Source organism: Zootoca vivipara, chromosome 3 (genome assembly GCF_965207765.1).
Source record: "Zootoca vivipara chromosome 3, rZooViv2.hap1.1, whole genome shotgun sequence".
In the NCBI taxonomy this organism is placed as follows: Eukaryota; Metazoa; Chordata; class Lepidosauria; order Squamata; family Lacertidae; genus Zootoca; species Zootoca vivipara.
In genome coordinates, this window is record NC_142586.1 from 42,199,611 (window position 1) to 42,222,951 (window position 23,341).

General features: G+C 38.4%; 1 protein-coding gene and 1 long non-coding RNA gene across 3 annotated transcripts in view; one reads left to right on the plus strand and one right to left on the minus strand.

Annotated features, from left to right (window-relative positions):
• Positions 1-23,341, minus strand: part of EPHA7 (EPH receptor A7) — a 160,607-nt gene that overhangs the window by 22,069 nt on the left and 115,197 nt on the right. Inside the window, exons 6-10 of one of the 2 annotated variants that reach the window (XM_088665984.1) lie at positions 11,550-11,674; positions 9,186-9,354; positions 6,654-6,762; positions 5,623-5,678; positions 5-118 (exon numbers count right to left, since the gene is read on the minus strand). In XM_088665984.1, the coding sequence (XP_088522110.1) occupies positions 5-118; positions 5,623-5,678; positions 6,654-6,762; positions 9,186-9,354; positions 11,550-11,674 (573 nt within the window). Of the gene's footprint in view, positions 1-4; positions 131-5,622; positions 5,679-6,653; positions 6,763-9,185; positions 9,355-11,549; positions 11,675-23,341 lie in introns of both variants that reach the window. The other variant, XM_088665983.1, reaches the window with a different exon arrangement.
• On the plus strand, positions 124-8,228 carry LOC132591891 (uncharacterized). Its single transcript, XR_009557332.2, has 2 exons — positions 124-2,784; positions 4,620-8,228. It is a non-coding gene; the product is annotated as an uncharacterized LOC132591891 (long non-coding RNA).

The window sequence follows — 23,341 nt, forward strand, 5'->3', positions numbered from 1 at the left end:
TTACCTGCACCGATCACACGTTCTATTTTAATACAGGAGGCATCTAACTCCTTGGCGAATTGATGGACAGCCCTATTTGGATCCTCGTAGGTTTCAGGGTCAATGTAGGTTTTGGTGCCTGGAAATTTAACTGTAATGATGTAAGAAAGCATGACTGTGATGAAGCAAAGCACTTATTGTGCAGTCAATCCCGGAATTTCATTAAGCAGAGCGCACCCTAGAACAAAATAAAAAAATTCCTTCCAGTAGCACCTTAGAGACCAACTAAGTTTGTCATTGGTATGAGCTTTCGTGTGCATGCAGACTTCTTCAGATACCCTGAAACAGTGAGGCTCCTGTTGAGCCAGCTAGGTAAGGCAAACAGGTTTTTCTCAGGAAACACCTCCCCATTCCTTACATTTGTGGTCATCAAGCAACTTTGCAGGATAACCCATCTGAGATGGGGTGAAAGGTGAAAACCCAATTCTTTCTTCCCCAGTAGAACCCGCAGGCTCTGCTGCCACAGTCACTATTCACTCCATTAACTGTGGACTGGCAACTGGGATAGCCAAAAGATTGTACGGATTTGGCCCTGAGAGCTCTAGTTGCTGATCCCTACCTTACACTTACATTGTCTTGAGTGAATGGAGTAAATGTTTCTAACAAGTTCATTGTTTTGAGTATCTGTCTTTTATCCACATCCTGTGTTCTGAAAAAATATATACTGAGACCTCCACCCAACTGAATCTTCCTGCAGAGAGGTAAGTGTCTTGCCAGAGGGGCACTGGGATACCTCTGTGCCTTCTCACAACCTCTTTTCATGCTGCTGGTGTTGGCCTGCTTTTGGTAGGCTTGCCAAGCAAGAGGTGGAAGATACTGAAAGGGCAGAGATCAGAAAGGTGACTATTCTGAGATGAAATATAACTGGTGCCAACCTCTATTTTCCCCCCTAACACTAAGTGTTATCACATTTTGACAGTCTTATCTCTCTCTGACATATAAATGACACGCCGTCTTGGGCTCTCTCTGGTTTCATTTATCCACAGGATTCTGTTATGTCTTCCCCAGCTGTGAGTGTACTGGCGAGTAGGAAAACGTGCAGATCAGTATTGTAGAAAATGAATGCAAGCTTCCCCACCCTTCAGAATTTCACATTGATCTTCCCGATCAAATGTTGGATAGCCATAAATTGCTGCTCTGAACTCCTTTGGGACAAAGGGTGATATATAAATTTAATTAGTAAATGAATAATATAGGGCAAGTGGTGTGTTTACGTTGTTTCTTTGGGACACAGTTACACCTGTCGTTTGAGCACACTGGTTTGTTTGTTGGTGGTGGTGGTGGTGGTAGGGAGGTTAAGGGATGAAATACAAGAAGCAGAATGCTCTTGTATTTGGCCTAATCACCAAGATATGGGGCTGAGAAAAGAAGTTTTCAGACACAGATTCCATCAATTTTGAGAAAGGTCTTCCATGAACTAGTCATGGGTGACATATTCAGCAGGGATCACATGTTTCAAACTGCAGAAGCGAAGTTATTAAAAATGATGCCATGGGGAAAGAATGCTAGTGATGTGGAGGTCATCCACAGAGCTGAATAGCCATACTGAGGATCTGCAAGAAATTATTCCACATCTTCCCCAGAGGTTACTTTTGCTGCACTGTATTTTTCAATAGGTTTAGTGCTAATCATAATAATAATGGCTCAGCTTCTGCAGCTGATAAGGGCTCATTTTTTATTTACGTCCCCAACCAGAAGGGAAAGAGAGCAGAAAACAATAGGTTAACTGCCTATATTGTGCTCTCAAGCAAGCAGATGGAGAATGAGCCATCTTCTTGTGCTTGCGATAAGGAGCCTGGATTGGAGGTAACCTTGTGAATCATAAATGGGTCTCTGATGGTACTTTATTCAAGCTGTCATAAAACATTTTGACAGGCCAACGCTTTCTTGGCATACCAACGTGAAATAGTGCTCCCTCAGAATCAAAGACATTGTTAAAAGAAAATGGTAGGAGGAAACAAAATGTAAATTGCAATTGGTTGACTAAACTCTTCCATTGTGTTATACCTTTAAAAACGTAACACTTGGGATCATTCAAAGTTGAGGGGAATTGAATGGGAAGACTGGACATTCTATTAAATTCACTGATCTGAAAGCTAGTTAAAAGGATTGCTGTTTCAGGTTACTGTGAAAATCCAGTCTGATGTTTTAGCATATAAGAAAATTGTCTGTATACCACAGGAACAAAAGGATGCAAAATTGGAAATCATTGGTGACTTCAACACCGTGCTTTGTTTCTCCCCAGAAACAATGATCATATCAAATTAAATACTATGCTTTTTATCAAAAGGCTCTAAAAATGTAGTCGAGTAAAGATGAAAATCATAAGACTTTGGGGTTGGCTTCATGGTTGGTTATCTTTTCTGACAGACTGTAAGCTTCCCTAGATATTGGATAACTAGATTTCTTGAAAGGAATACAAGGAAGGAATGAAGTGTTATTTTCAATTTCAGTTTCTGACTATTAAGACTAGGCTGTTAACCTATTTACATTTTCTTTCCCTAAAACATATCATCTAAAAATAGTGCATGGTGGGGAAAACCATTCTCCAGCTAGCACTTGCACTTTCCCTACAGACACATGTAAAGGGAAAAAAATGCTTGATTTCATTTCTTTCTCAGACATCACTCGGTAGGGAATACTGAAAAGACCTTAAAGTATTTTAAGGATATGAAGAGCCTCACTACAACTAAAATAGGATGGTGTTACTAAGATTCTATCCTTCAGAGGAACTTCATTTCAAAGGTGGGATATTTGCAAACGCTTCATTTTTAAAACAACAATATGCACTCAGAATGTTATAACCCTGATTGATATTAATTTTCGCTTGAGTGTATTCAATGACTTTTTTTGTTGAATTGTAGAATGACCCTGTATTCAACCTGATGCTATTATCAGCTGCTCTGATTCTTAATCTACTACATTTTCTTTGATGAATCAGTCATTTGCTTCAGGGAGCACCAGTGCAAAACATGGATTCATAGCACCCAGGTTGTAAGGGAAGTGTTATGAACCTAACTTTAAAAAATGGCCTACCACCAACTACAAGCTAAGATCCATTTCTTCAGAAAATATGCATGGTCTTATTATGGCTGGTCCTCAAGTGGTTGCTAAATACCAAGTTTTATTCAGAGTTGACCTATTCAAATTAATGGAGCTAATTGAGTTGTGTTCATTGATTTCAATTGGTCTACTATGAGTAAAAGTTAGCCAAATATTACCCATTTTTATTCCAGCCTGTGCTTGGCTGATTTAAATGTGTTGTGCTTTTTCAATGTTTTATTGTTTCTCCTAGGAGGTATTTTTTGTTCTAGGCATTTTGTTGCTTTTCTAGTTATTGCAGTTTGTGTGTTTTAAACTGTTTTATAAGGACAGTGTGCCCTGATTATTATTATTATTATTATTATTATTATTATTATTATTATTATTACCACCACCACCATGTTTTATACTGCTTTTGTAAACTGCTTTGCGAGAGCAGGATGCTCTGAAAGACAGGGTACAAATCTTTTAAATAAATACATTGCAACATAAAAGGGAAGTGACTCAACATCTAGACAGGCCCTTTATTTCTACTGCACTGTTAAAAGCTACTCCTTAAATTCAGGATACCCTCTCAAGAGCATTCAAAGCAATGGAAGAGGCTCCAGTGGAAAGTTAAAACCACCATAGCCTAGTACACCTGCTGGGGAAGATTGTTGGACTGTATCTGAAATATTAATTTGATCAGGTACCCCCAAACTTCAGCCCTCCAGATGTTTTGGACTACAATTCCCATCTTCCCCCGACGATTGGTCCTGTTAGCTAGGGATCATGGGAGTTGTAGGCCAAAACATCTGGAGGGCTGCAGTTTGGGGATGCCTGAATTAGATGTATCCACAGGAAGGATTTTTTGGATGAAGCCTAAAATATTAATTTGTGTGTCATAACTCTAGATGCTCCACAGAAATTCATGACTTTACTTTATCAATCGTACAAATAGCTTGCCTCTTTGTAGAGGAAATTCTTGATTAGAGTGAATACTACAATAATCTACGGGAGGTCTGGACCAGTACCACAATGGTGGCTACAGACTGTTAATTAACCTTGCATCTTTTTTCCATTTAATGTGAAAGGAGCAAATTTAAGACTTATTTTCACAAGTGAACATCTTCTTTGGAGGCACAATGGCAGTGGTGGATGGTGCCCATTGGGAATGGTGGTGTGAAATGCAGGGAGACCAGAAGTAGGTAGAGTCAGGGCCAATGGCAGGTGGAGCCTGTCTAGTTCTGCAAGGGCAACACTGAGACAGATGAGGAGGAAGCTAGCAGAGACTGCTACCGCATGGACTGGACATATGAAGGCAGGCAGGTGGTGGTTGGACCAGCCCCGAAAGGACCAGCCTCCACTGCACAGTGGAAAAATAAAAGTTAAATTTTTACCAAGTCATGTTTGAATAACCTGTATCACCCAGTCTAATTTGCACTGCTCAATCTATTTGTTAATTAAGTAACCAGATTTAAAAAGGAGATTTGAATTGATTTAAATTGAAATCCATGGGAAAGGCAACTTGCAATCAATTTTTATTGAATCACCACCAGAAAGCATCAGAAAGCGCTGTGGGAACTGATGGATGACCCAAAAGAAAACAAAAGTACGTTGAAACTTTGGTGCGTATTTCAAAATTATTCTCCTCTCCTAAATGTATGCTATAATTCTTCAATCAATTACACATTCTGATTGCAGAACAATGTAATTAATCAACAACTAGTTTTTATATGCGGACTATCATTTGGGATCTGATCATACTTGAAATATTGTTATGGGAGGAAAACCTCTATTGAGCAGACAGAGGTGACTACAAGATGTTTCTGCTGAAATGTAAGTGATGTTATCAACAGAGATCAACTTTAAGAGGATCTAGGCAGCTCTGAGTTCACTAGGCATAGCAGCTGGAGAGCAAGTATGATACTACAAACAACTATTTCTGATCCTCTTCTATGTAATGCTGATTTTACCAGGGTTTTTTGTTTTGTTTTTAAATCGATAAAACTCAAGATTGCACTGACATATTAATTGGTTGATTGGCCTATTTTCTTCACCACTTATTCTAAGTTTTATAAGTATTATGTTGGCTAATCACTGGGACAAATTTAGAAATATAATTTTTATTGAATTGCCTTAAGCCTTGGGCAACGGATGAATCCTAACTTTCCTGCACGAATAATAAAAAATAAATCAAATAGCTATTGGGCCAACAGCAATCAATCTCAGAGGGAACCATTAGGACATTATGAAACACTTATTCAAAAGCAACCAAAGGAAAAATGTGGATTGCAGACAACTATATATCATCCAAATGTACAGCAATAAAATCTGCCATGTGAACAGTGTTGATTTTATTCTATGTACTTTTGGAAGAGGTCATACTTCTTTTACAGTTTTTAACTTCACATTTGCCGTTTACACAGCATTTTAAAATTTATTATAGTTGTTCCTCTGCAAGAATGTTGCTTTGGTACTGTGTCTATTCTATTACTGCCAGTCCCAATGCATTATAATTGGCCTGGAAATTCTTGGGGGAAATAAAAGCAAAACACTTACAATGAAAGTAAAGTTCTTCATCTCCTTCTTGATCAGCTTTGCTATAGCCACAGTGCCTGTAAAAAAAGAAAAGGGCATTTTCACAAAAAATAATATATAACTACATGTTGATTTCCCCCTCCCCCATTGTGAAAACTAGATATGAAATGGATGTAAGAGGACGTATAAATATAAAATCCCTGTATGTTTTAAACTCATCCTTACTTACAACCTGTATACTGCTATGGCTCACACAAAAATTTGTTGGAAAGTGTGCATGTGTGAGGAGTGGTGCATTTCAGTTACCACATAGTGAATTTGCCTTCCGATCCATATGTGAAAAGTACTTCAGCACACGCATTAAGAATTGTTGATTCCACACAGCTACCCACCCAATGCGTTCCATTTTCAAATATTTAGAAGACTGTCACATGAAAGATGGAGCAACCTTGTTTTCTCCTGCTCCTTAGGCTAGGGCCAATACCAATGGCTTCAAGTTACAAGAAAGGTGATTCTAATGAAACATCAGGATAAGCTTTTTCAGGGAAAGAGCTGTTCTGACAATGGAATGGACTCCCTTGGAAGTAGTAGACTCTTATTGGAGGTTTTTAAGCAGAAGTTGTGGGGGCATCTGTCATGGATGCTTTAGTTGAGATTCCTGCATTGCAGGGGGTTGGACTAGAACTCTACAATTCTATGATTTCCTACCCTTTTTCATGTATCTCAAAGGTGTTTTGGTCCCCAAAGGTTAGGGTTAGGCCCTTGGGACCTTGGCCTTTGTCACGAATATTACGGAAGAGTGATTGAACAAATTCAAATAACCAATCACTCTAGTTGCTTAAGTTCATGGAACGTCCCTGTCATGTTTTATTGAAATAGCTACTGTATCAATAAAACTGAGCTTTTAGCCAAACCATGTTTTGAGTGGAAAATATTACAATATCTAAGTTGAAAACCCTACAGATGCCAATGCATGGGCCAATAAAAATTTCTAAAAATATAATTCATATAAACTAGCTATTAACAACTCTCTTAATATCCATAAGCAGTACCTTCGTCCAATGATGAAGCCGAAAACCATGAAGACCAGAATGATAGTGCCTGCCACAGCTACCACAGCTATGATTATTACAGGATTCTGTTCACTGGAGACAGCAGTTGCTGCCAACAAGAAAAATAAGAGAGAAAATGTTAAAGATGGATCCAATATACAGTTCTGAAACAGATTATGGCACGATTCTACAGCTTTAGAGACTATTGTGGGTATACGGGTTATCTCTTTTTTTAACCCCAAAAGGCAGGATACACATTTTATGTCTTAGCTATGATCAGGTCTGCTGCATTATCCTGACAAAGGTCCTGAGTCTAACTGCAGTTTGACCGGCACAGAAATTCAACATGTGCAGTTTTGCCCTCGCTACATGTCTATATTAGGAAAAGGTGCCTACTGGGTTTTTCCCAGCCATACGGCTGTTAAAGACACACAAGGTATCTGTTGGGGGGGGGGACAGCAATCTCAGCAAGGGATATGAGAATATTGAAATATTTATAAAGGTTGATAGATACAGATGAAGGCTGCAATCCTATATACAACAACACAACAGAAAGTCCTGCTGAACTTTCTTTTTAACAGACACACATAGGGTTGCATTGTTAGGCTGTAATCATATTCACCAGCGGATAAGTCCCACTGAACTAAACAGACTTGATTTACGAGAAGACTTGCAGAGGATTGTACTGCCAGTTTCAACTATTTCAAAACTGCACTAAACAATTATGGATTTAGATCTATTTCTATCACCTTTAACACGGTAACTTCCATTAGCAATCACTGTGGATTAAATAAACTCAGGATAGGCGCAGAAATCTCAGCGCCCAGATTCAGTGGCTGGAGTGGGCTTATGAGGTAGGGGTGGTTATGCCCACCACAGAGCCTGCCCAATGCACCTGTGGAGAGCGCTGCAGGTGCAGATCTACTGCTGTCGGTGACTGGAATTACATTCCAAAATAGAGTGTTCTGGGCAGCCTTAAATCCATTGGCTCCCAAAGCCCCTGTGTTTCCTCAAGGGACTCCATGATTGGGCCTGTTATCTACTTCATTATGGAGCTGTCTTAATTCCTCAACTGGTTTTAGAGGGGTGATTATTAGTATTTTTTTTTTTAGAAGATCCAGTTGAGAGGGAGGAAAATGTGTTGCTTCCCGTTACTTCCTGCTCTGGCAGGTGTAAACTTGCAGGCTTGAGAAGTGTCACATTGTCTCACCACTTCATTCCCTCGCTCCCGCTAAGAATTGTTACATATTAATAAAAGTACTAAATGCAATAGCGATGAGGGTACGTTTTACAAACTCTCATTCACATGTTGGCAACCTTTTCTAAAACTGAACATAATTCAGACTTTTCACTTGTTTTCTTCTCATTCTGAAAAGAATGGTGCATACTGAAGTTACATAAATAAGATCTGAAAACTGCATGAAGATCTCCAGTATCAGTAAATTATTTACTGCACTAAGTTCTAATAACAAAAGTTCTGGCCCCAGAAGCCATGTCACTTATGTCAGAAGAAGAAGAAAAACCCTTAAGAAGCATGAGTCATAGGGAGACAATAGCTAACTAGGAACAAAGAGGTGAGAAGTTTAATATTAACTTTTTTAAAGTGTTAAATAAATAAACCCACTAGACAATGAATTATTGTGTATTACGTGTACTTTAAAAAATAAATAACATTGCTTTATATGAACATCTGGGCAGACATGTAGTCTGGAGTGAAGCCGAACTGGATAGTTTTGATGTGGAATAGTCTCCCTTTTTTGATTATATAAATAGGGAGATTCATAGAAATACTGTTCCCATGACTCATTCCTCACTGTGGTTGGGCTATATAGACTCATCATAAAAAACTTGGCTATATGTAACAATATCTCTGCAATTACATTTTTTTATACTGAATATGTTATTGTTTGTAGTTATGTGTTAGTTTGCCCATATGTTTATGATAAATCAATAAAAATTAAAATAAATAAATCTCCAATCCATGCAGTTTTCCAGTGGAGAATTCAAAGCATAAGGCCACTCTTTTCTTGCCGCACAGTTTTCAGGGTGTGGGGGTGACTATGAGGTGACAGTTGAGAGGTATAACTAATTTGGGTCTCACCTGCAGGTTTAGGCAGTGAGCCAGCCTGACATCTAATGACAGACTTGAGACTTCAGGTGAGAGGCAGAAAACAAGTGCCACTCATGTGCTACCAAGAAAGAAATGAGGGGTCCACGAATCAAGATGCTCATTAAAATAAGACATATACATACTCAACCAGGGGCTGTTTTCACAGGGCAACTGTTGTCTCCCCAAGTACCATTCTAACCCTTTTTACCAAGACACAGGGTCTTCATTTATATTGATGCTCTTAATTGGCATAAGATACAATTAAAGTTTTACACTTGACATACATCAAACAAGCTTGCTTCTCAAGGAAAAAGAAAACAAGTGAAGTAGAAAGGGAAAAGAAAAAAGAAATATGAAGGAAGAAAGTGTCATAATGTAATATTAATAAAAATTATTTTTAGGAAGATGCAATTAATTTTTACCTGTGGCTTCTTCTAGTGTAGCAACATCTAGCCTAGGGCTATAATTTCCATAGCCAGCAGCAGTAAACGCACGAATCTGGAATACATAAACTGTTCCTGGTTTCAGATTATTCACTGATACAGAGGTGGCTCTGGTTTTCACTGTTGAGTAAGTTCTCTCCCTTTGGTCCTGGAAAAGCAAAGATAAGTGATTGGTTTAACAGTCATCCTCTCAAATAAATCCTGGGAATTGTTTTTCTAGGATTCTTCTATGGCAACATGGTATAGAACTGATGCAAGTATGTTGTGTAAATCTCCTCTCATGGAAAGACATGTGTATTTGGTGATGATGGGAAAAATGGTTTCCTATTTAAACACTAATTTTATCTTACAAAGTATTTTAAATACAAACAATTACAAAGCTAACTATTTGCTGGGGTATTTTTTATATTAACAGATGATGACAACAGAAAACTTGCCTTTAAACCACAGAGATTTGCCAGATTTTAATTATAGTTTAGCACAAAGTGAGTTAAAATATGTTTTTGTGTGCGCAGGTTTAAGAAAAGAATTGTTATACTTCTTTTAATTAATCAATTATTTCTAAAATAGGAAAAAGGAAGGGGGTGAAAAGGAAAGTGCTAATTTGTGAAAAAACAATATAACATGACTTCAGCTGCGAATGGATTTTATATCTAAAAAGATTACTTCACTAAAAAAAAACAACCCTGGAGTTTCCATGAACTGCACAGCTTCCTGAGTTTACAAACTGGACCAGAAACCTCTGATTTGGAGACATAAGGGATTTCCACACTTCCATTTCTACTCGTCAAAATTGTATTAAAACACTTCAAATAACATTTGTCACTTATTTAAGACCTGAAAAGACATGCTATTCTACTATATGTGAGATACAAACTGCTACAGCAATTCAATGCTACCAAGTAAAACTGCCTGCTAGACATTACTGTGGGAAAGAAATCCCAACATAAATTGAGGAGTAATAAAAAAGATTTTGATCAGAAAATAGTTACGAAGTATGTTTTTATTTACATGTATATTCTAACTGGAAATGTTTAGTTTTTTAAAACTTTAAACTAGTGACATACTGTGAAGGGGTGATTTTGTTAACTTGTGATACCTGTGGTATTATATTTTTACCATGTTGTTTTTTTCAAAATTAAAAAAAAGGTTTGTTGACCTTTTTGTGCTCTGTGATATTTTATGAGCTACATTTTTTGTGTGTGTTGATATTTTGATATTTTAGTGTGTTGATATTTCTCTTTTGATTTGGTAGAAATAGAAACATATCATTTATTTATAATTGCTATTAGAATTCATTACATTATTTTTATATATCATATATATTTATATTAGATTTTGATCTCATTATTATGAGAGTAGATATACTATATATCACTGGGAAATCATTCTAACACGTGTATGCTCACAATGAGATTCATAAAAGAGCTTGGGATCCTGAAAGCACTGAGAGCTAAGAGCTGGCAAATGTAATTGAGGAAATAATTTATTCTACTCAAACTGGAAGGAATATAGAAAAGCTAGGTAGGTCATCAGATCAAATTTTTCCAAGTAACCCCACCAAGGCCAGCAGTTATGCTACTACTAAATTTGGAAGATAAATTTGGAAGAATAAAAGGTATATGAAGTTTGTTCCAATGTAATGTTTTTCTTGTACAAGTAGCATTATACCAAGAAACACAAAGGAATGGGGAGGAGAATGGAAAGCAAGATTTTGTATTCTGCCATATATATATCACAAGACACTTCCTTCTGAGCTAACATTTTCTTCCACAGAAATTATTGGAAAATCTTTATATTGGAACACAAAACCCCCCAGATGAGATCATAAGTCTGCCTATTATAATTAGGGCTGTCACCAATTCAATAATTTTAGTGGATTAATCACCTACATTTTAACTGATAAATCAATTGGATGTACATTACGTTGCAAACTACGTTAAAAAACATAGGTCTGTTCTTGAATTTTGAAGGCATTGTGAAATAATAAGTTCTCGTTCATTTTTAGAAGGAAATGCAATCATAGACTACTTTTGTTCCTTCCCTATGTTGCAGTAAACAAGAGGAAGAACAAGTGTGCCCTGAACTCACAGACCTACCACTTAAATTTGCCATCACTGATGAATGAAGTTTGATTGATTGATTGATCGATCTGGTGATTAACAGTTATTGTTCTATTTCCTCAAATACTTTTAAAAAAACAACCATGCATAATACAGACATGATGACAATACAGAAAATAGTAAGGAAGAATCACGAGTGATAAAAGTAAAGGAACCCCAGTCTGTACAAAACATTGCCCATGGCAGAAGGAAGAGTAGTATATTTCAGAGTAGTGCTTACTTTCTCGTAATACTTGATTTCATATTCTGTGATGACTCCGTTGGGATGCTCAGGTTCTTGCCAGGAGAGCTCCACACTTCTTTGCAACACTTTCTCTTTCATTACGCCGCTAACTTGCGAGGGAGCTGTTTGGAGAAGACATGTCAATAAACAATAAGCAAATGTGCTGGATGTCTCCAATCAAGTGTCACCACTGATCAGTCCCCTGCTGCGTTGCTATCATTAAGGTAAGAGAAAGCACCTTTCCATAGTTCACAATTCAAAAGCTAATGAATATTCAAGCAGAGCCTTATTACTGCTCATAAACCATAATAGAAATCTAAATTAAAGTGTAAACAGCAAAAGACAGCATTGTTCAAGTTAGTGCAAGGCAGCAATTGATGGGATCAGAATGACAATTAAGCAAATGAATTCTAATTAAACCAGGAAAATATGCTTCCAGATTAATCTCCGGTGGTAAACTACTAGACCATATATTTGTTACAAACGTTTCGACAACACTTGTAAGACAAATGAACATATAAGGAGGCAAAGATGAGGTCATACTTCAGACCCACGTTGTGTGTAATTCCAACTCAAGTTCAGTCCCATCATGTTCTTCCAATAATGCATACAGTTTGAAAGCAAAGAGCATGCATTGCTGAAAAAGAGATCTGCTTTAGTTGCAGATCTGGTAGCATTTTTCTTTTGAGAAGCTTGCTTGCTTGAATAATCATTTTTAAAATGAGGCAAGTTTATTTAACTGTCATTAAGAAGACATTTATCTAGACTAGGGGACACACTAACCCACTGTCATTGTCAGCATCTCTGCGACGAGATGATGCTTTAAGAGGGAATCCTGAATTTTCAGCTGGACACTGGAAAGAGGGTGCACCATTACAATGTCAATGTGAACTCATTCACCAAAACACTGATGCACGATTAACACCTGTTGTGCTTTCTCTTTCTCCAGCAGATTGACATAAACATTACCTGACAATGGAAGATGCCCTGTCAATGCTATCATTATAGCAAATTTCTTAAGTCTGTCACATAGATAATGAAATCATACTCAGTTTATCAAATTAGTTTTAATAGATGAATCTAAACTGAATATGCTAAAAATACATTTGAAGAGAGACAAATATTTTGTTTATATTAGAGGTGTGTACTGACCACAATATTTGATTTGGACCCTGCTTTGAAGACTGCCTAATTCGGCTTGGGACCTGCTTTGGAAAAATCATGCTTTGCAATCTTTCCAATTCAATGTTCAGAATTTTTTTAAAAGCCTGTAGCTTTCTGTTTTATGGAAGATGATGGAATTTGCCCCTCCATAATGCATAAAGCATGTCAAATTACAGGCAGATATGTCCACCATTGTGTGTGTGTGTGTGTGTTGCACATCATTAAAGTTTGGGGGGTTTTTTGTTTAAAAAAGTAAATGTCTATATATAAGCATAATTTGATGAAATTTGGGGGCTTGGTAAGCCTTTCTGAGGGGATGGATCCTACCAAATTTCAAAAGGATGCCTCCAGTGGGTTTCCCCAAGGCTTGCTCTTACAGTTTGGGGGCAATTAAAAAGAAAAGAAAAACCCCATAGCCTACATAGTAGACCCTCCCTCCATTAGTCTGAAAATAAGTGAGATGGGAAATTAGACAAATAGGTCCAGAGTTTTTGTGCTAGGCATCTATATGGGGGGGGGCAGGCAGGGTAGAGGAACAACTAAAATGGATTCATGTTCCTCCTTATGGTTTTGTTCGTGAACACTGATCGAATGGTATTAAGGAAGGTACTCTTAGGTGGTACTGCTCAGAGCAAGCAAAGTATTTTGATTTGAGAAGGCTGGAGTGGGCACCGGAAAGTTAGATCTTGTGAATCCATACATTCTTCGCCTCAAATCCTCCATAGTCACCCGCTTAAGCTGTTTTCACATTTTTGGGGAGTGGAACATGGAAGCCTGAGAGGGAGAGTTCTTACTCTGTTCCATGTGTCTCTTGCCCTTCCTGTCTAATTTCTCTAACTCTGCCTCTTTCTTGAGTAAGAGCAACTGGTGCTCCCTGTGCAAGAGCATGAGTGGGCTGCTGGTATGTAGTGCCATGGAATTTTCTGCTTGCCCAGCTGCCACTTGCAATAGCTAGGATCCACTGGCAATTCAATGCTGTGTACTGCTCCTGCCTGTAACCATGAAGCTGTACTTGAGCTTGGTGAGGGGCGGCACAAATGGCTAGTGCATCAGCCATCATGGTTTGCAGCCAGCACTTTGGACATGCCTCATGGTCAGACAAATAATGGACTGTGCAATGATGATGCTAAAAAACCAAATGTGCATTGTGTGACACTTTGCTGCTTTCAATAGCTTAATAAGGCAGACTACAGCTAAAAAAAAAGTCGCTTGGGACAAAGCTATGGGTATGAAACACACACACACACACACACACACACACACACACACACGAAAAAACACTCAAATCAATTAACAACATAAGACAAAGAATAGCTAAATAACAAAAGACAGTCCTGAACTCACCCACTCAGATTACAAGGTAGACCAGTCACTCATAATGAACCCCTCCTTCTTCCCCCCATTCTTCAACCCCCAATTCCCCCTTTCATTTGCTTCATCACCAGCTGCCAGATCAGTTTTTTTAAGTAATAAAAATATTCTTTCAAATAAAAATAAATAAATAAATCCTGGTATCAGCCATGGCAGGCTCTCTGGAGCCCTTTGACCGTAACATTTTCCACAACATGTTGGGTGTTACTGCCAAGTCTAACCATAGGAAACCTTTTATTCAGGCTGGAACAAGTATTATCCCCTGGTCCTGTATCATTAGCTGGAATTTAGAAGTCACTGGTCTGAAAGCTAGTTTTCTTCTTGAAAAAGACAGCAAAATATGTACAAGACACATACAATATGACCTGACTTTTCATCTTCTCACCCATTATTTTGTGTATTGCTGTGACAATACAGGCTGAAATCGCAAAGGAAATTCCCACTTGGCTGGTTTCTCCATTCAACAAATGAAATAATTTAATCCATCTGGCAAAGGGAAGCTTGGAGGATTACACTGTCCTTGGATGTGATTGCCAAACAACATGAGAAAACTTCACACTTCCTCCATGGATTAGAATAGTTTAAATAGACTGTTTGATATTTGCCAGACTGCTTCCAAGGGATCAAAATATAATTCTTAACCTTCACATACAGGGTGGGGGCAGGAAATGCCCATTCTACCACGCTCCAACATATGCATGAAAAACTGAAAAATATACTATGGTCTATGCATTGACTTATTAGCATACTACTGAAATTGAGGCTGGGTTTAGAATGCTTACCAGGCCTCTGAAATAAAAGGGACCTTATTCCCACGAAGTATTCCTAGGATTGGGATGTATTCTCAACTAGTTGTGGTTCTCCAAGTGTCAGGCAGAGATATTTTTCCATTCATTTCCATTCATTATTTTAACTTGAGATCCAACCAAGACCCTTCTCCAGGAAAACCATATGTGCTCTCACAAAACTATGGCCACTCCACTTTTCTAATTTCTGTTTGATTGAACAGAGAGCACTAAATGTATCAGTGGTACTGTGGAGGAGTGATTTGCTAATTGTATTATTGAGCCAAATCAGATCCTATAGTTTGCATTGCTTGCATTGTATAAATTCTGACTGTATGGCTGTAGCCCTCGGATGTCTTGCTTTTCAGTGCCTCTGTGTCTCTGCACCAAAGTGTGTCAAAGGGCAAAGCAAAAAGGAACAGGATGCCCAGCTCAAGGCTGGATGATGGCTGGCTTTGTCTGACGCACAGTCTGATGCGCAGAACAGGCAAGATAAGCCAAGGCTGCTTGAGGCAGGCACCGGGGCAGCATTAGTCAGCATGTGTTTACGCACATGGCGTAATGTGTGTTTATGAGAACAACTGGACACAGGAAGATGCACACACCCCCTTGCGTGCGCACATTTACAGGGAGGGGAAAGGAGCCCAAAAGAAGTGTATAAAGAAGCTTTGAAATCTGTGTTTCTTTACTCATGTCGTGGAGGACCACCTTGAGTCTCTCTATATAGAGATTAAAACTCTTTCTCTGAAACTCAACCCGGTGTCGTTTTGACTATCTTTGTCCTTGCCTGGGTGCAACTTAAAAGGACCCTTATCAGCCCAATAAGGCTGCAGTACTGCATTCTAAATTAACTTGGGAATGATTCATATTAATGTCAAAGAAACATTTAGTACATGGAGAAACTGATTATTTAAGTATCTTAGCCACAGATAAATAGCCATAGAAAAATCTGTTGGACTTGCACTGATTGAAGCTTGTTGTTCTATTTATTTGTTTTTATTGGAAGATTTTCATGGATAACAAAGGTACATATAACATCTCTGTTTTTTCCCAAACTTGTCACCCTTTTCACATCAAGCTCCAGGGAAAATCAGCAGTGTTTCCTAAGAAGCTAGGAAAAATATAGCAACTTTTTAAAGCCAGTCACCTCCCAAAATACTCATAATCATAGATGAGTAAACATGAATACACAGAAAGATAAATTTCTTGAAATTGAGTTTAGTTTTCTCTAAAATGTGTGGAATTTTATTTTATTTTATTTTTAAAAAATAGCCAGTCTTTCTTTTAGCCAATGTACTCACTGGGGTGGGAGGGAAGGAAAAGAAAATGTATGAGGTGTTCAGAGCAACTCAGGGTCCCATATTATTTCTCAGTACAAAATGAAGTATATGAAGTGAAGAGCCTTATGTGAAATGAAATGCTTTTCACTTTAATTTAACCCAAGTCCAGAATAAAACATACCAATGAAAGCAAGGAAATTGAAAAGAGAAGTGAGAGTTTATTTCCAATCTATCAGCAAGTGAAGAGAGCTGTTTCTGGTGCTAAAAGAAGCTGAATGCAAGTTTTTTTACTTTTTTAAAAAAGATTGAACAAAATTACTCAGCCATTTTCTCCTATATCGCTTTGAGCTAAAAGCCTGTAAACTAATAACTTGCTTGCCGGATGACATGGGCCAGTTGTTTTCTCTCACCCTGACCTGCCAGACACAGACTGTGTGAAAGTACAATGGAGGCAAGAGAGCTATGTACGTATGCCATCTTGAGCTCTTTGTTGGGGATATAGGACATGAACAAGCACAACAATGCATTTCCTGCCTCATCCTGTCAGTAAACTGAAGCAAAAATAATTCATTTACTGTATTCTAGTATGAAACTAGGAGCTTCTGCTCAAAATTTAAGAATCAATCCACAACAAAACAATGGCTATATTTACAACCAAGGCTAAAGCATGGTAAAGTATTGAGCCTCCATGCATCAGGCTTCTGTGAGCCACCTTCATCTTTCCACATGGCTGGGATGAATGCTTCTGCCAAGTTTAGTTGGCCTTTAAAGAATCCCAGTTTAGCAATCCTGGGTTTATATATATATATATATATATATATATATATATATATATATATATATATATATTAATTAGTTAAACAAGCCAGATGTGTTACTCACAACTTCCAAGTTGGCTTATTTAGAAAGTAAACACTGTCCTTAATTTCAGAATCTTTAAACGTGAAACTAAACTTGACTTAAGTGTTCCTGGCAGAACACTTAAGTGGTCATGGCAGAAGGGACATAGCGCATGGAGGCTTATCAACACAGTGCTCAACCATTCGCTGAGATCCTTCCCTGTGATCTTGCACTTTTAAATCATGTATCATGTATTCCAGAATATGAAGCTCAAATATGTGAGGTTCTCTTATTTCAGAGTTGCCCAACTATACTGTATTAATTTTAGACCAGTGAGCAACCCCCAATGAATCCTTTGTATTGAAGTATGGTAAGGTTCTGAGAATTATCTTTTAGACATTTCTGGGTCTGCTCAGCTCCAAAGGTTTCCTAGAGGAAATTTCTATTGTACAGATGAACACCCAGAGTGCTATACTCTCTGCCTTGGCACCTAGCACTAGGAGGGCTGCTCAGTGGAGCCTCAAGGAATTTCAGGACTTCCGTGGAGCTTCAAACCTCCCATTAATGCATGTCTTGGTTTCCTTGAGAAGGAACAGGCTATGAGCACCAGGACTTGGCATCTTTCTGCATTGGCATTCTTTGCCCAAACTGGAGAGGCGAAAGACTTCACATCCAGCTTCTGATTATATAAGATGCTAGAAGGTTGAGCCAGGAAGTTGGGTTCCACCACAGATAGGTATAAACCTATTACACCTGTTATTAATCGTGCTCCTGAAGTTCCAGGAGAGGCGTGCATCTAGCTTGTTTTACACTGCATCCTTATTGGCATTTTATGGAGCCCCATTGAATTGATGGTGAGCCACCAGTCTGATGTCTCAGGCAGAGTGCTGCATTTTGGAGACGTGGTAGGGTGCACCCACAGAGGGTGCAATTACATTGAAGGCAGTCTAAGACTGTCCAAAGGGACTTGGGAGCTACTGTTTAGTTGGTCAGTTGCCTATACCCCTGTCTTTGTCCAGTGTCAGCCATTAAGAGATACTCGTAGACTTGGCCTGTGGGCGACGACCCCTTCTTAATTCATGTGTATCAGTCTACTTACACAGTATCTTGTCTGTACTTCAGAGGGCCTTGTCATCAATCACCTCACCACCCAAACCTCATTGGTTTTGGTTAATTTGGTTGAATTATTCTGACTGGAAGATTCTATAGTTGTTATTTTTTAATAAATATCACCCGTTGCCATCTTTCTTGTCTCAAGTCTTCTTGGGTGTCTTGGCAGATAGGCAACCTGTTCATAGCTAAACACAGGGAGACTAAAGCATTAGGAGACAAGACAGAACCTACTTCAGGAACACTTGACTGCTCATTATAGATTTCTATCACTGTTTTATTTTTGGTGGCTGAAAGGCCCTTAAATTACCTGCTTTTCCTAGGGGAGCATTGGTAACTATAGCTGTTTGAATACATTTCCAAATCAAGTGAGGAAAAACACAAGGTTAGAACTGAACTGTTGTAAAATCTGGACCAAAAATGGCACTTGCTGTTTCCATTTCATTTGGTTAATTGGATCATTTTAGCATACACCTTGTTAAATGTGCATGTAAAAACTACTCAGTGTTGAATTTTATATATGCTAATTTCCCCTATTATATATTCTGTCATATTCATTTCGAGTTTCTGTTAAACACCTCTTTAAGTGGGAAGTAGGAATCAATTGTGTGCCATTATTTCAATTTCCAAGTTTGAGAGAAAACATTACAAAAAAAAGAATAAAAGCATTATGTGTGAAAGTAATAGCTGTCATGGGCTGGATTGAGACACATCAAAGAAGCGTTTCAGTTTAAAGGTGTTGTAAATTTAAACAGGGGAAACAGGTAGAGAAAAACGGGACTCTACGTCGCCATCTGGCAGCACAATGTTATATCGCACATACAATGCATATACTGTGAATTGCTTTTTCGTTTCTAGTCTGAGTCTATCTGAGTTACAGGTGATGCCTATAGACATTTTCAGAACTCCTCCATTTTTGTGTTACTGTTTATTTTTTGTGATCTCTCTTCCCTTCATCTTCCAAACCAGCTAACATGCAGGTTTAATCAACAGTGAACTGAACTTGAATTGCAGAAGATGAACAATATTGACACGGATGGAATCTGCAGCTTCTGTGTCAGAATCATAAATGAATTCTGACCTGTTAAGCATAAACTCAGAGATTCAGTAAACAAACTTATCAAGAGACAATTGTGTGCAGCATATGTGAGCGTCCAATTTACATTTCTTTAACTGAGTTGCCTCAGAATTCAGTTTTTCCCATAGAAACGGAAGTTTCTAAGCACCCCTCACATCCGCAACAGAGATACTTTCCCCTTTTGAATTTACTCACTTGTGTTTTATCTTTTTTCTTTCACTATCCATCTTCCATGACAAGTGTCAATTATGGCCACAAGATTTATGGGATGGAAAGATAAAGCACAATTTACAAATCATTTCTCGGGGAAGCGGACAGGTGTAATGACAGAAACTGCTTTCTGTAATTGAATTTGTTGCTCCTATCTATTCAGTCACACAAGGGTGTCAACTTCAAGGGTGTTAGGCATGTTGGTTGGGGGAAATCTTAATTTATGCCACAATTTTACTGGCCTTTTGGCAATACCATCTGGACTTAAACTTGTTTACCAGCATGGTCACAATTTGGTGCATTAAAATATTATTCCCAGTGATAAAACCACAGCTTTTATAGGTTGCACACTGCAGTGATTAGCTTATTACAGAGAGATGCCCAAGGGACACTTTTCAGTCTCGTGAGAAAGTGTACTTAGTTATTTATTCTTGTCGGGTGAGCCCGAAATAAACTAGAGCTGAGTAACAGGAAAAGCAAATTAACACCGAGACAAATATAGAGTCAAATATTAAGTGTGATTGTATAAATAGTCCATCCAGGTGTCAACAGAAAGCAATAATTAGTGCTGTGCTGCAGAGTTGTTAAAATTGCCATGTTCAAGGATGTAATTTTGTGGCAGGAACTACAACATCACTTAGTATGAACGTTCCTAAATTGTTTCCAAATACCTGTGAAATTTAATCAGGGGTTCATAGATGAAGCACTTCCCACAGATCTCACAGATCAGATAAACATAAACCTTAGCCCTACTTGGCAAAGGCATAAAAACCAATGGCGTTGTTCAAATGTTTTATTCTAAACTTATTTTTAAAGATCAAGGCCTATGTGCTCATTACACTGCCAATCATATTCTTTATTTCCTGTAAAACTGCTGATAGCAGCCTCCAACACTTTCACAGATGGTTCCCGAAGAACAGTTTCACAAAAGCAATTTCGGAGCTTACACCAATTGGACTGTATCACTCTTCCTTTCAAAAATGAGACAAATCAAAATAAAGAAACAGAAAGAATCTGATATTCGGTACTAGTATTTCTGCTTGTGGCTATTGTTGATGTATATGAATAAGTGTGCAAATTTTCCTTGTAGCTGCAACTGAGCGAACAATTAACCCAGGCATCCCCAAACTTCGGCCCTCCAGGTGTTTTGGACTACAATCCCCATCAACCCTGACCACTGGCCCTGATAGCTAGGGATCATGGGAGTTGTAGGCCAAAACATCTGGAGGGTCTCAGTTTGGGGATGCCTGAATTAACCCCTCTTAATCATCCAGTACCACCACCACCCCACACACATACATACTGGCCACACACCTAAGCCTACATGCATAACCTTGAATCCTCACCATTTTCCCCTCCCCAACTTTTTGCCATCTAGTATTTCCACTTGGGGGGGGGACATCTCCCTCCTCCTCCTCCTCTTCCTTCTGGCAGTACAATTGTATCAATATGGAACATGTATGGTATTTAAATAAGTATTACTCAAAGTAGATGTATTGAAATTAATTGGCCTAACACCATCATGCTGATTACTTTCAATGGTATACTATGAGTAACAGAGTCAAATACTACCCTATATAGCAATGTATTACTTTGAGAGGTGATCGTCAGTGTGAGCCACAGCTGGTAGACTCCAGGTAGGCTGCGGGCAACTGCCTTCTTCCCTCCTTTCTGACATCATGATATATCTGTATATCGCAAGGTTTAGGTGGCGATACATTACAATGTTGGAAAGCAGATATCGCCCAGTCCTAATTATCACCTTCATGCCCTGCCTGTGAACTTCTAGAAGCAAATAGTTAATAGGGAAGAGAATAAGGAATGCTGGACTAGATAGACCTTGAACTGACATAGCAAGGAAATCAATACTTCCTTGATTTCAATTGGAGCTGGCCCGTCTTTTGTCCTTCCTAGCAAGGGTGGTCAAATGCAAGAGAAGACAGGACTACTGCACCTTTAATACTTGTATTGAAAAGGGGGATTTAAACAGCAATAACTTGTCTTCTACACAACTATTAAAGGCACATGAACCCTGTCCTCTTTTGCATCTGCACACTGTATTACTCTCTCAGAAACTGTTATGAGTGCTGGAACCCAGCCCACTGAAGTGGTGCTTCCTAGGCAACTCCTCGTCATTTCAATCAAATTAGTCAGCCTGCTCCTAATCAAGTCCTATCAGACTTATTTGAAAGTAAGCATGCGTAGGATTATAGCTCTCTCTCTCTATCCAATTGTGTACTGGATTGTGATCAAAGTGATTTGTCCTACTTGAAAATTATACAGATATCTTATTGCCTATAGTCCTTTCACAGCGGCAATGAAGCCTAACATAGATATGAAGGCAACTGCACAATATCTACCCAAAGGTTAATTTATTGTGTAAGTACTTCAAATCAAAGCTGCAGCTGAATGCATTATTAAAGAATGCATAACTTGGAAACATTTAGAAATCATTTTGTTTTCTGATTAGTTCTCTTAAAGAGAGGGGGTAGATTCTGATTTTCAGTATTACATCATGTAATCTCATGGACTGCAGTGGAGTAACAGCAGCACATAAGAATAGAATCTGGCATGCGGAATGCTATTTCCATATGTAGCTTTAGTTTTCACTAATGCATGACTTGCGAAGCATTTCCACATCATTAAAAAATTAATTATTGTAACCAATCATAAAGCACTCATCATTAATACTCCTACTCAAGCATTTTTCAAAATCATATTAAAACTTTATCAGGAAATGATTATGCTATTTTTGTAAGTAATTTTGTCTACAACTTTCACAGACTGTCTAGAATTCACAAGTATAGAAGATGTAAAGGATAAGTAGTTTGAAACAGCCTTAGCTTACCTCCCACACAGAGCCACTGTTCTTAGTGTTTCCAGACACAGAAGCATTTAAAACCTAGTTCTTTGTGTTCTCAAATATGTACAAAAATAGAGGAATGGCACATGTGAAGAAAATGTATTATTTTGACAGACTGGGAGACTAGGCAAGGGAGGTGGACGAGTAGAAGATAAAAGCAGCATGTGCCCTAGATCCAACAATAGAATGTGTGCATTTCTTCCTGGATCAGGTACAGGCTAAAAAAGTAGTTTTGAGGGCTAGGTATCTGAACATAGCAACACCCACCATTTTACTAGGCAATGAATGAAATAAATAGTATTATTACCGTTCATAGTTCAAATTGTGTGCACATATGTGCACATCCATGTGCTAGAATATGAATTCATTTCCCTGCTCCCCACAAAGCAGAGGGAACCTTTGTTGACAAAAGACCCATTCAGGCATCTGAGGCTTACAAATGTGGGCTTAAAGTGGGGAGGGTTCACACAAGAGCTCTTCCGCTCCTGCCAATCCTCCTGCAATGCTGGCTCCACTTCAAATATTTCTGCACTGTCTAAAAGCTCAATGCACTTAGAATCCTTCTCCACATCTTTCCTTTTAACACAAGAAGGTGGGATGTGGAGATGTATACAGAGATGTCAGGGAGGGATTCTGCCCCCACCCACCCCCCCTTAAGGTCACATAAGCTCACTACAAATGTCTGAAAAGGGCTTAAGCTCATAATTTCTACCATCCATTGTGGGGCTGGATATGAATGTCTGTGTGGGCACACATATAATCAAAGCAACCCACTCCTGTGTGTGAGTCTACCCTAGATCAACACTGCTATCTAAGGGTAGAACTCCCTGTCCCAGCATAAAAAGGTTGTCTTTCAATTTACTTGTGTTCTGCCAGATTGTACACAATCTCTTGACTCTGTTACTATTTAATACTTTGACAGCCTGTCCTCCTGTCCACTCCCTTTCCTTCTCCCATTCCACCCACTCCCATTTCTTTCTCTCTTTTCCTTTTTGGTGCTATATTTCACTTGAAAATTTCTGTATAAGTGTTTGGATAATTGTTCCTTTTATATCACTATACTATTACAATATTATCACAATTATAAG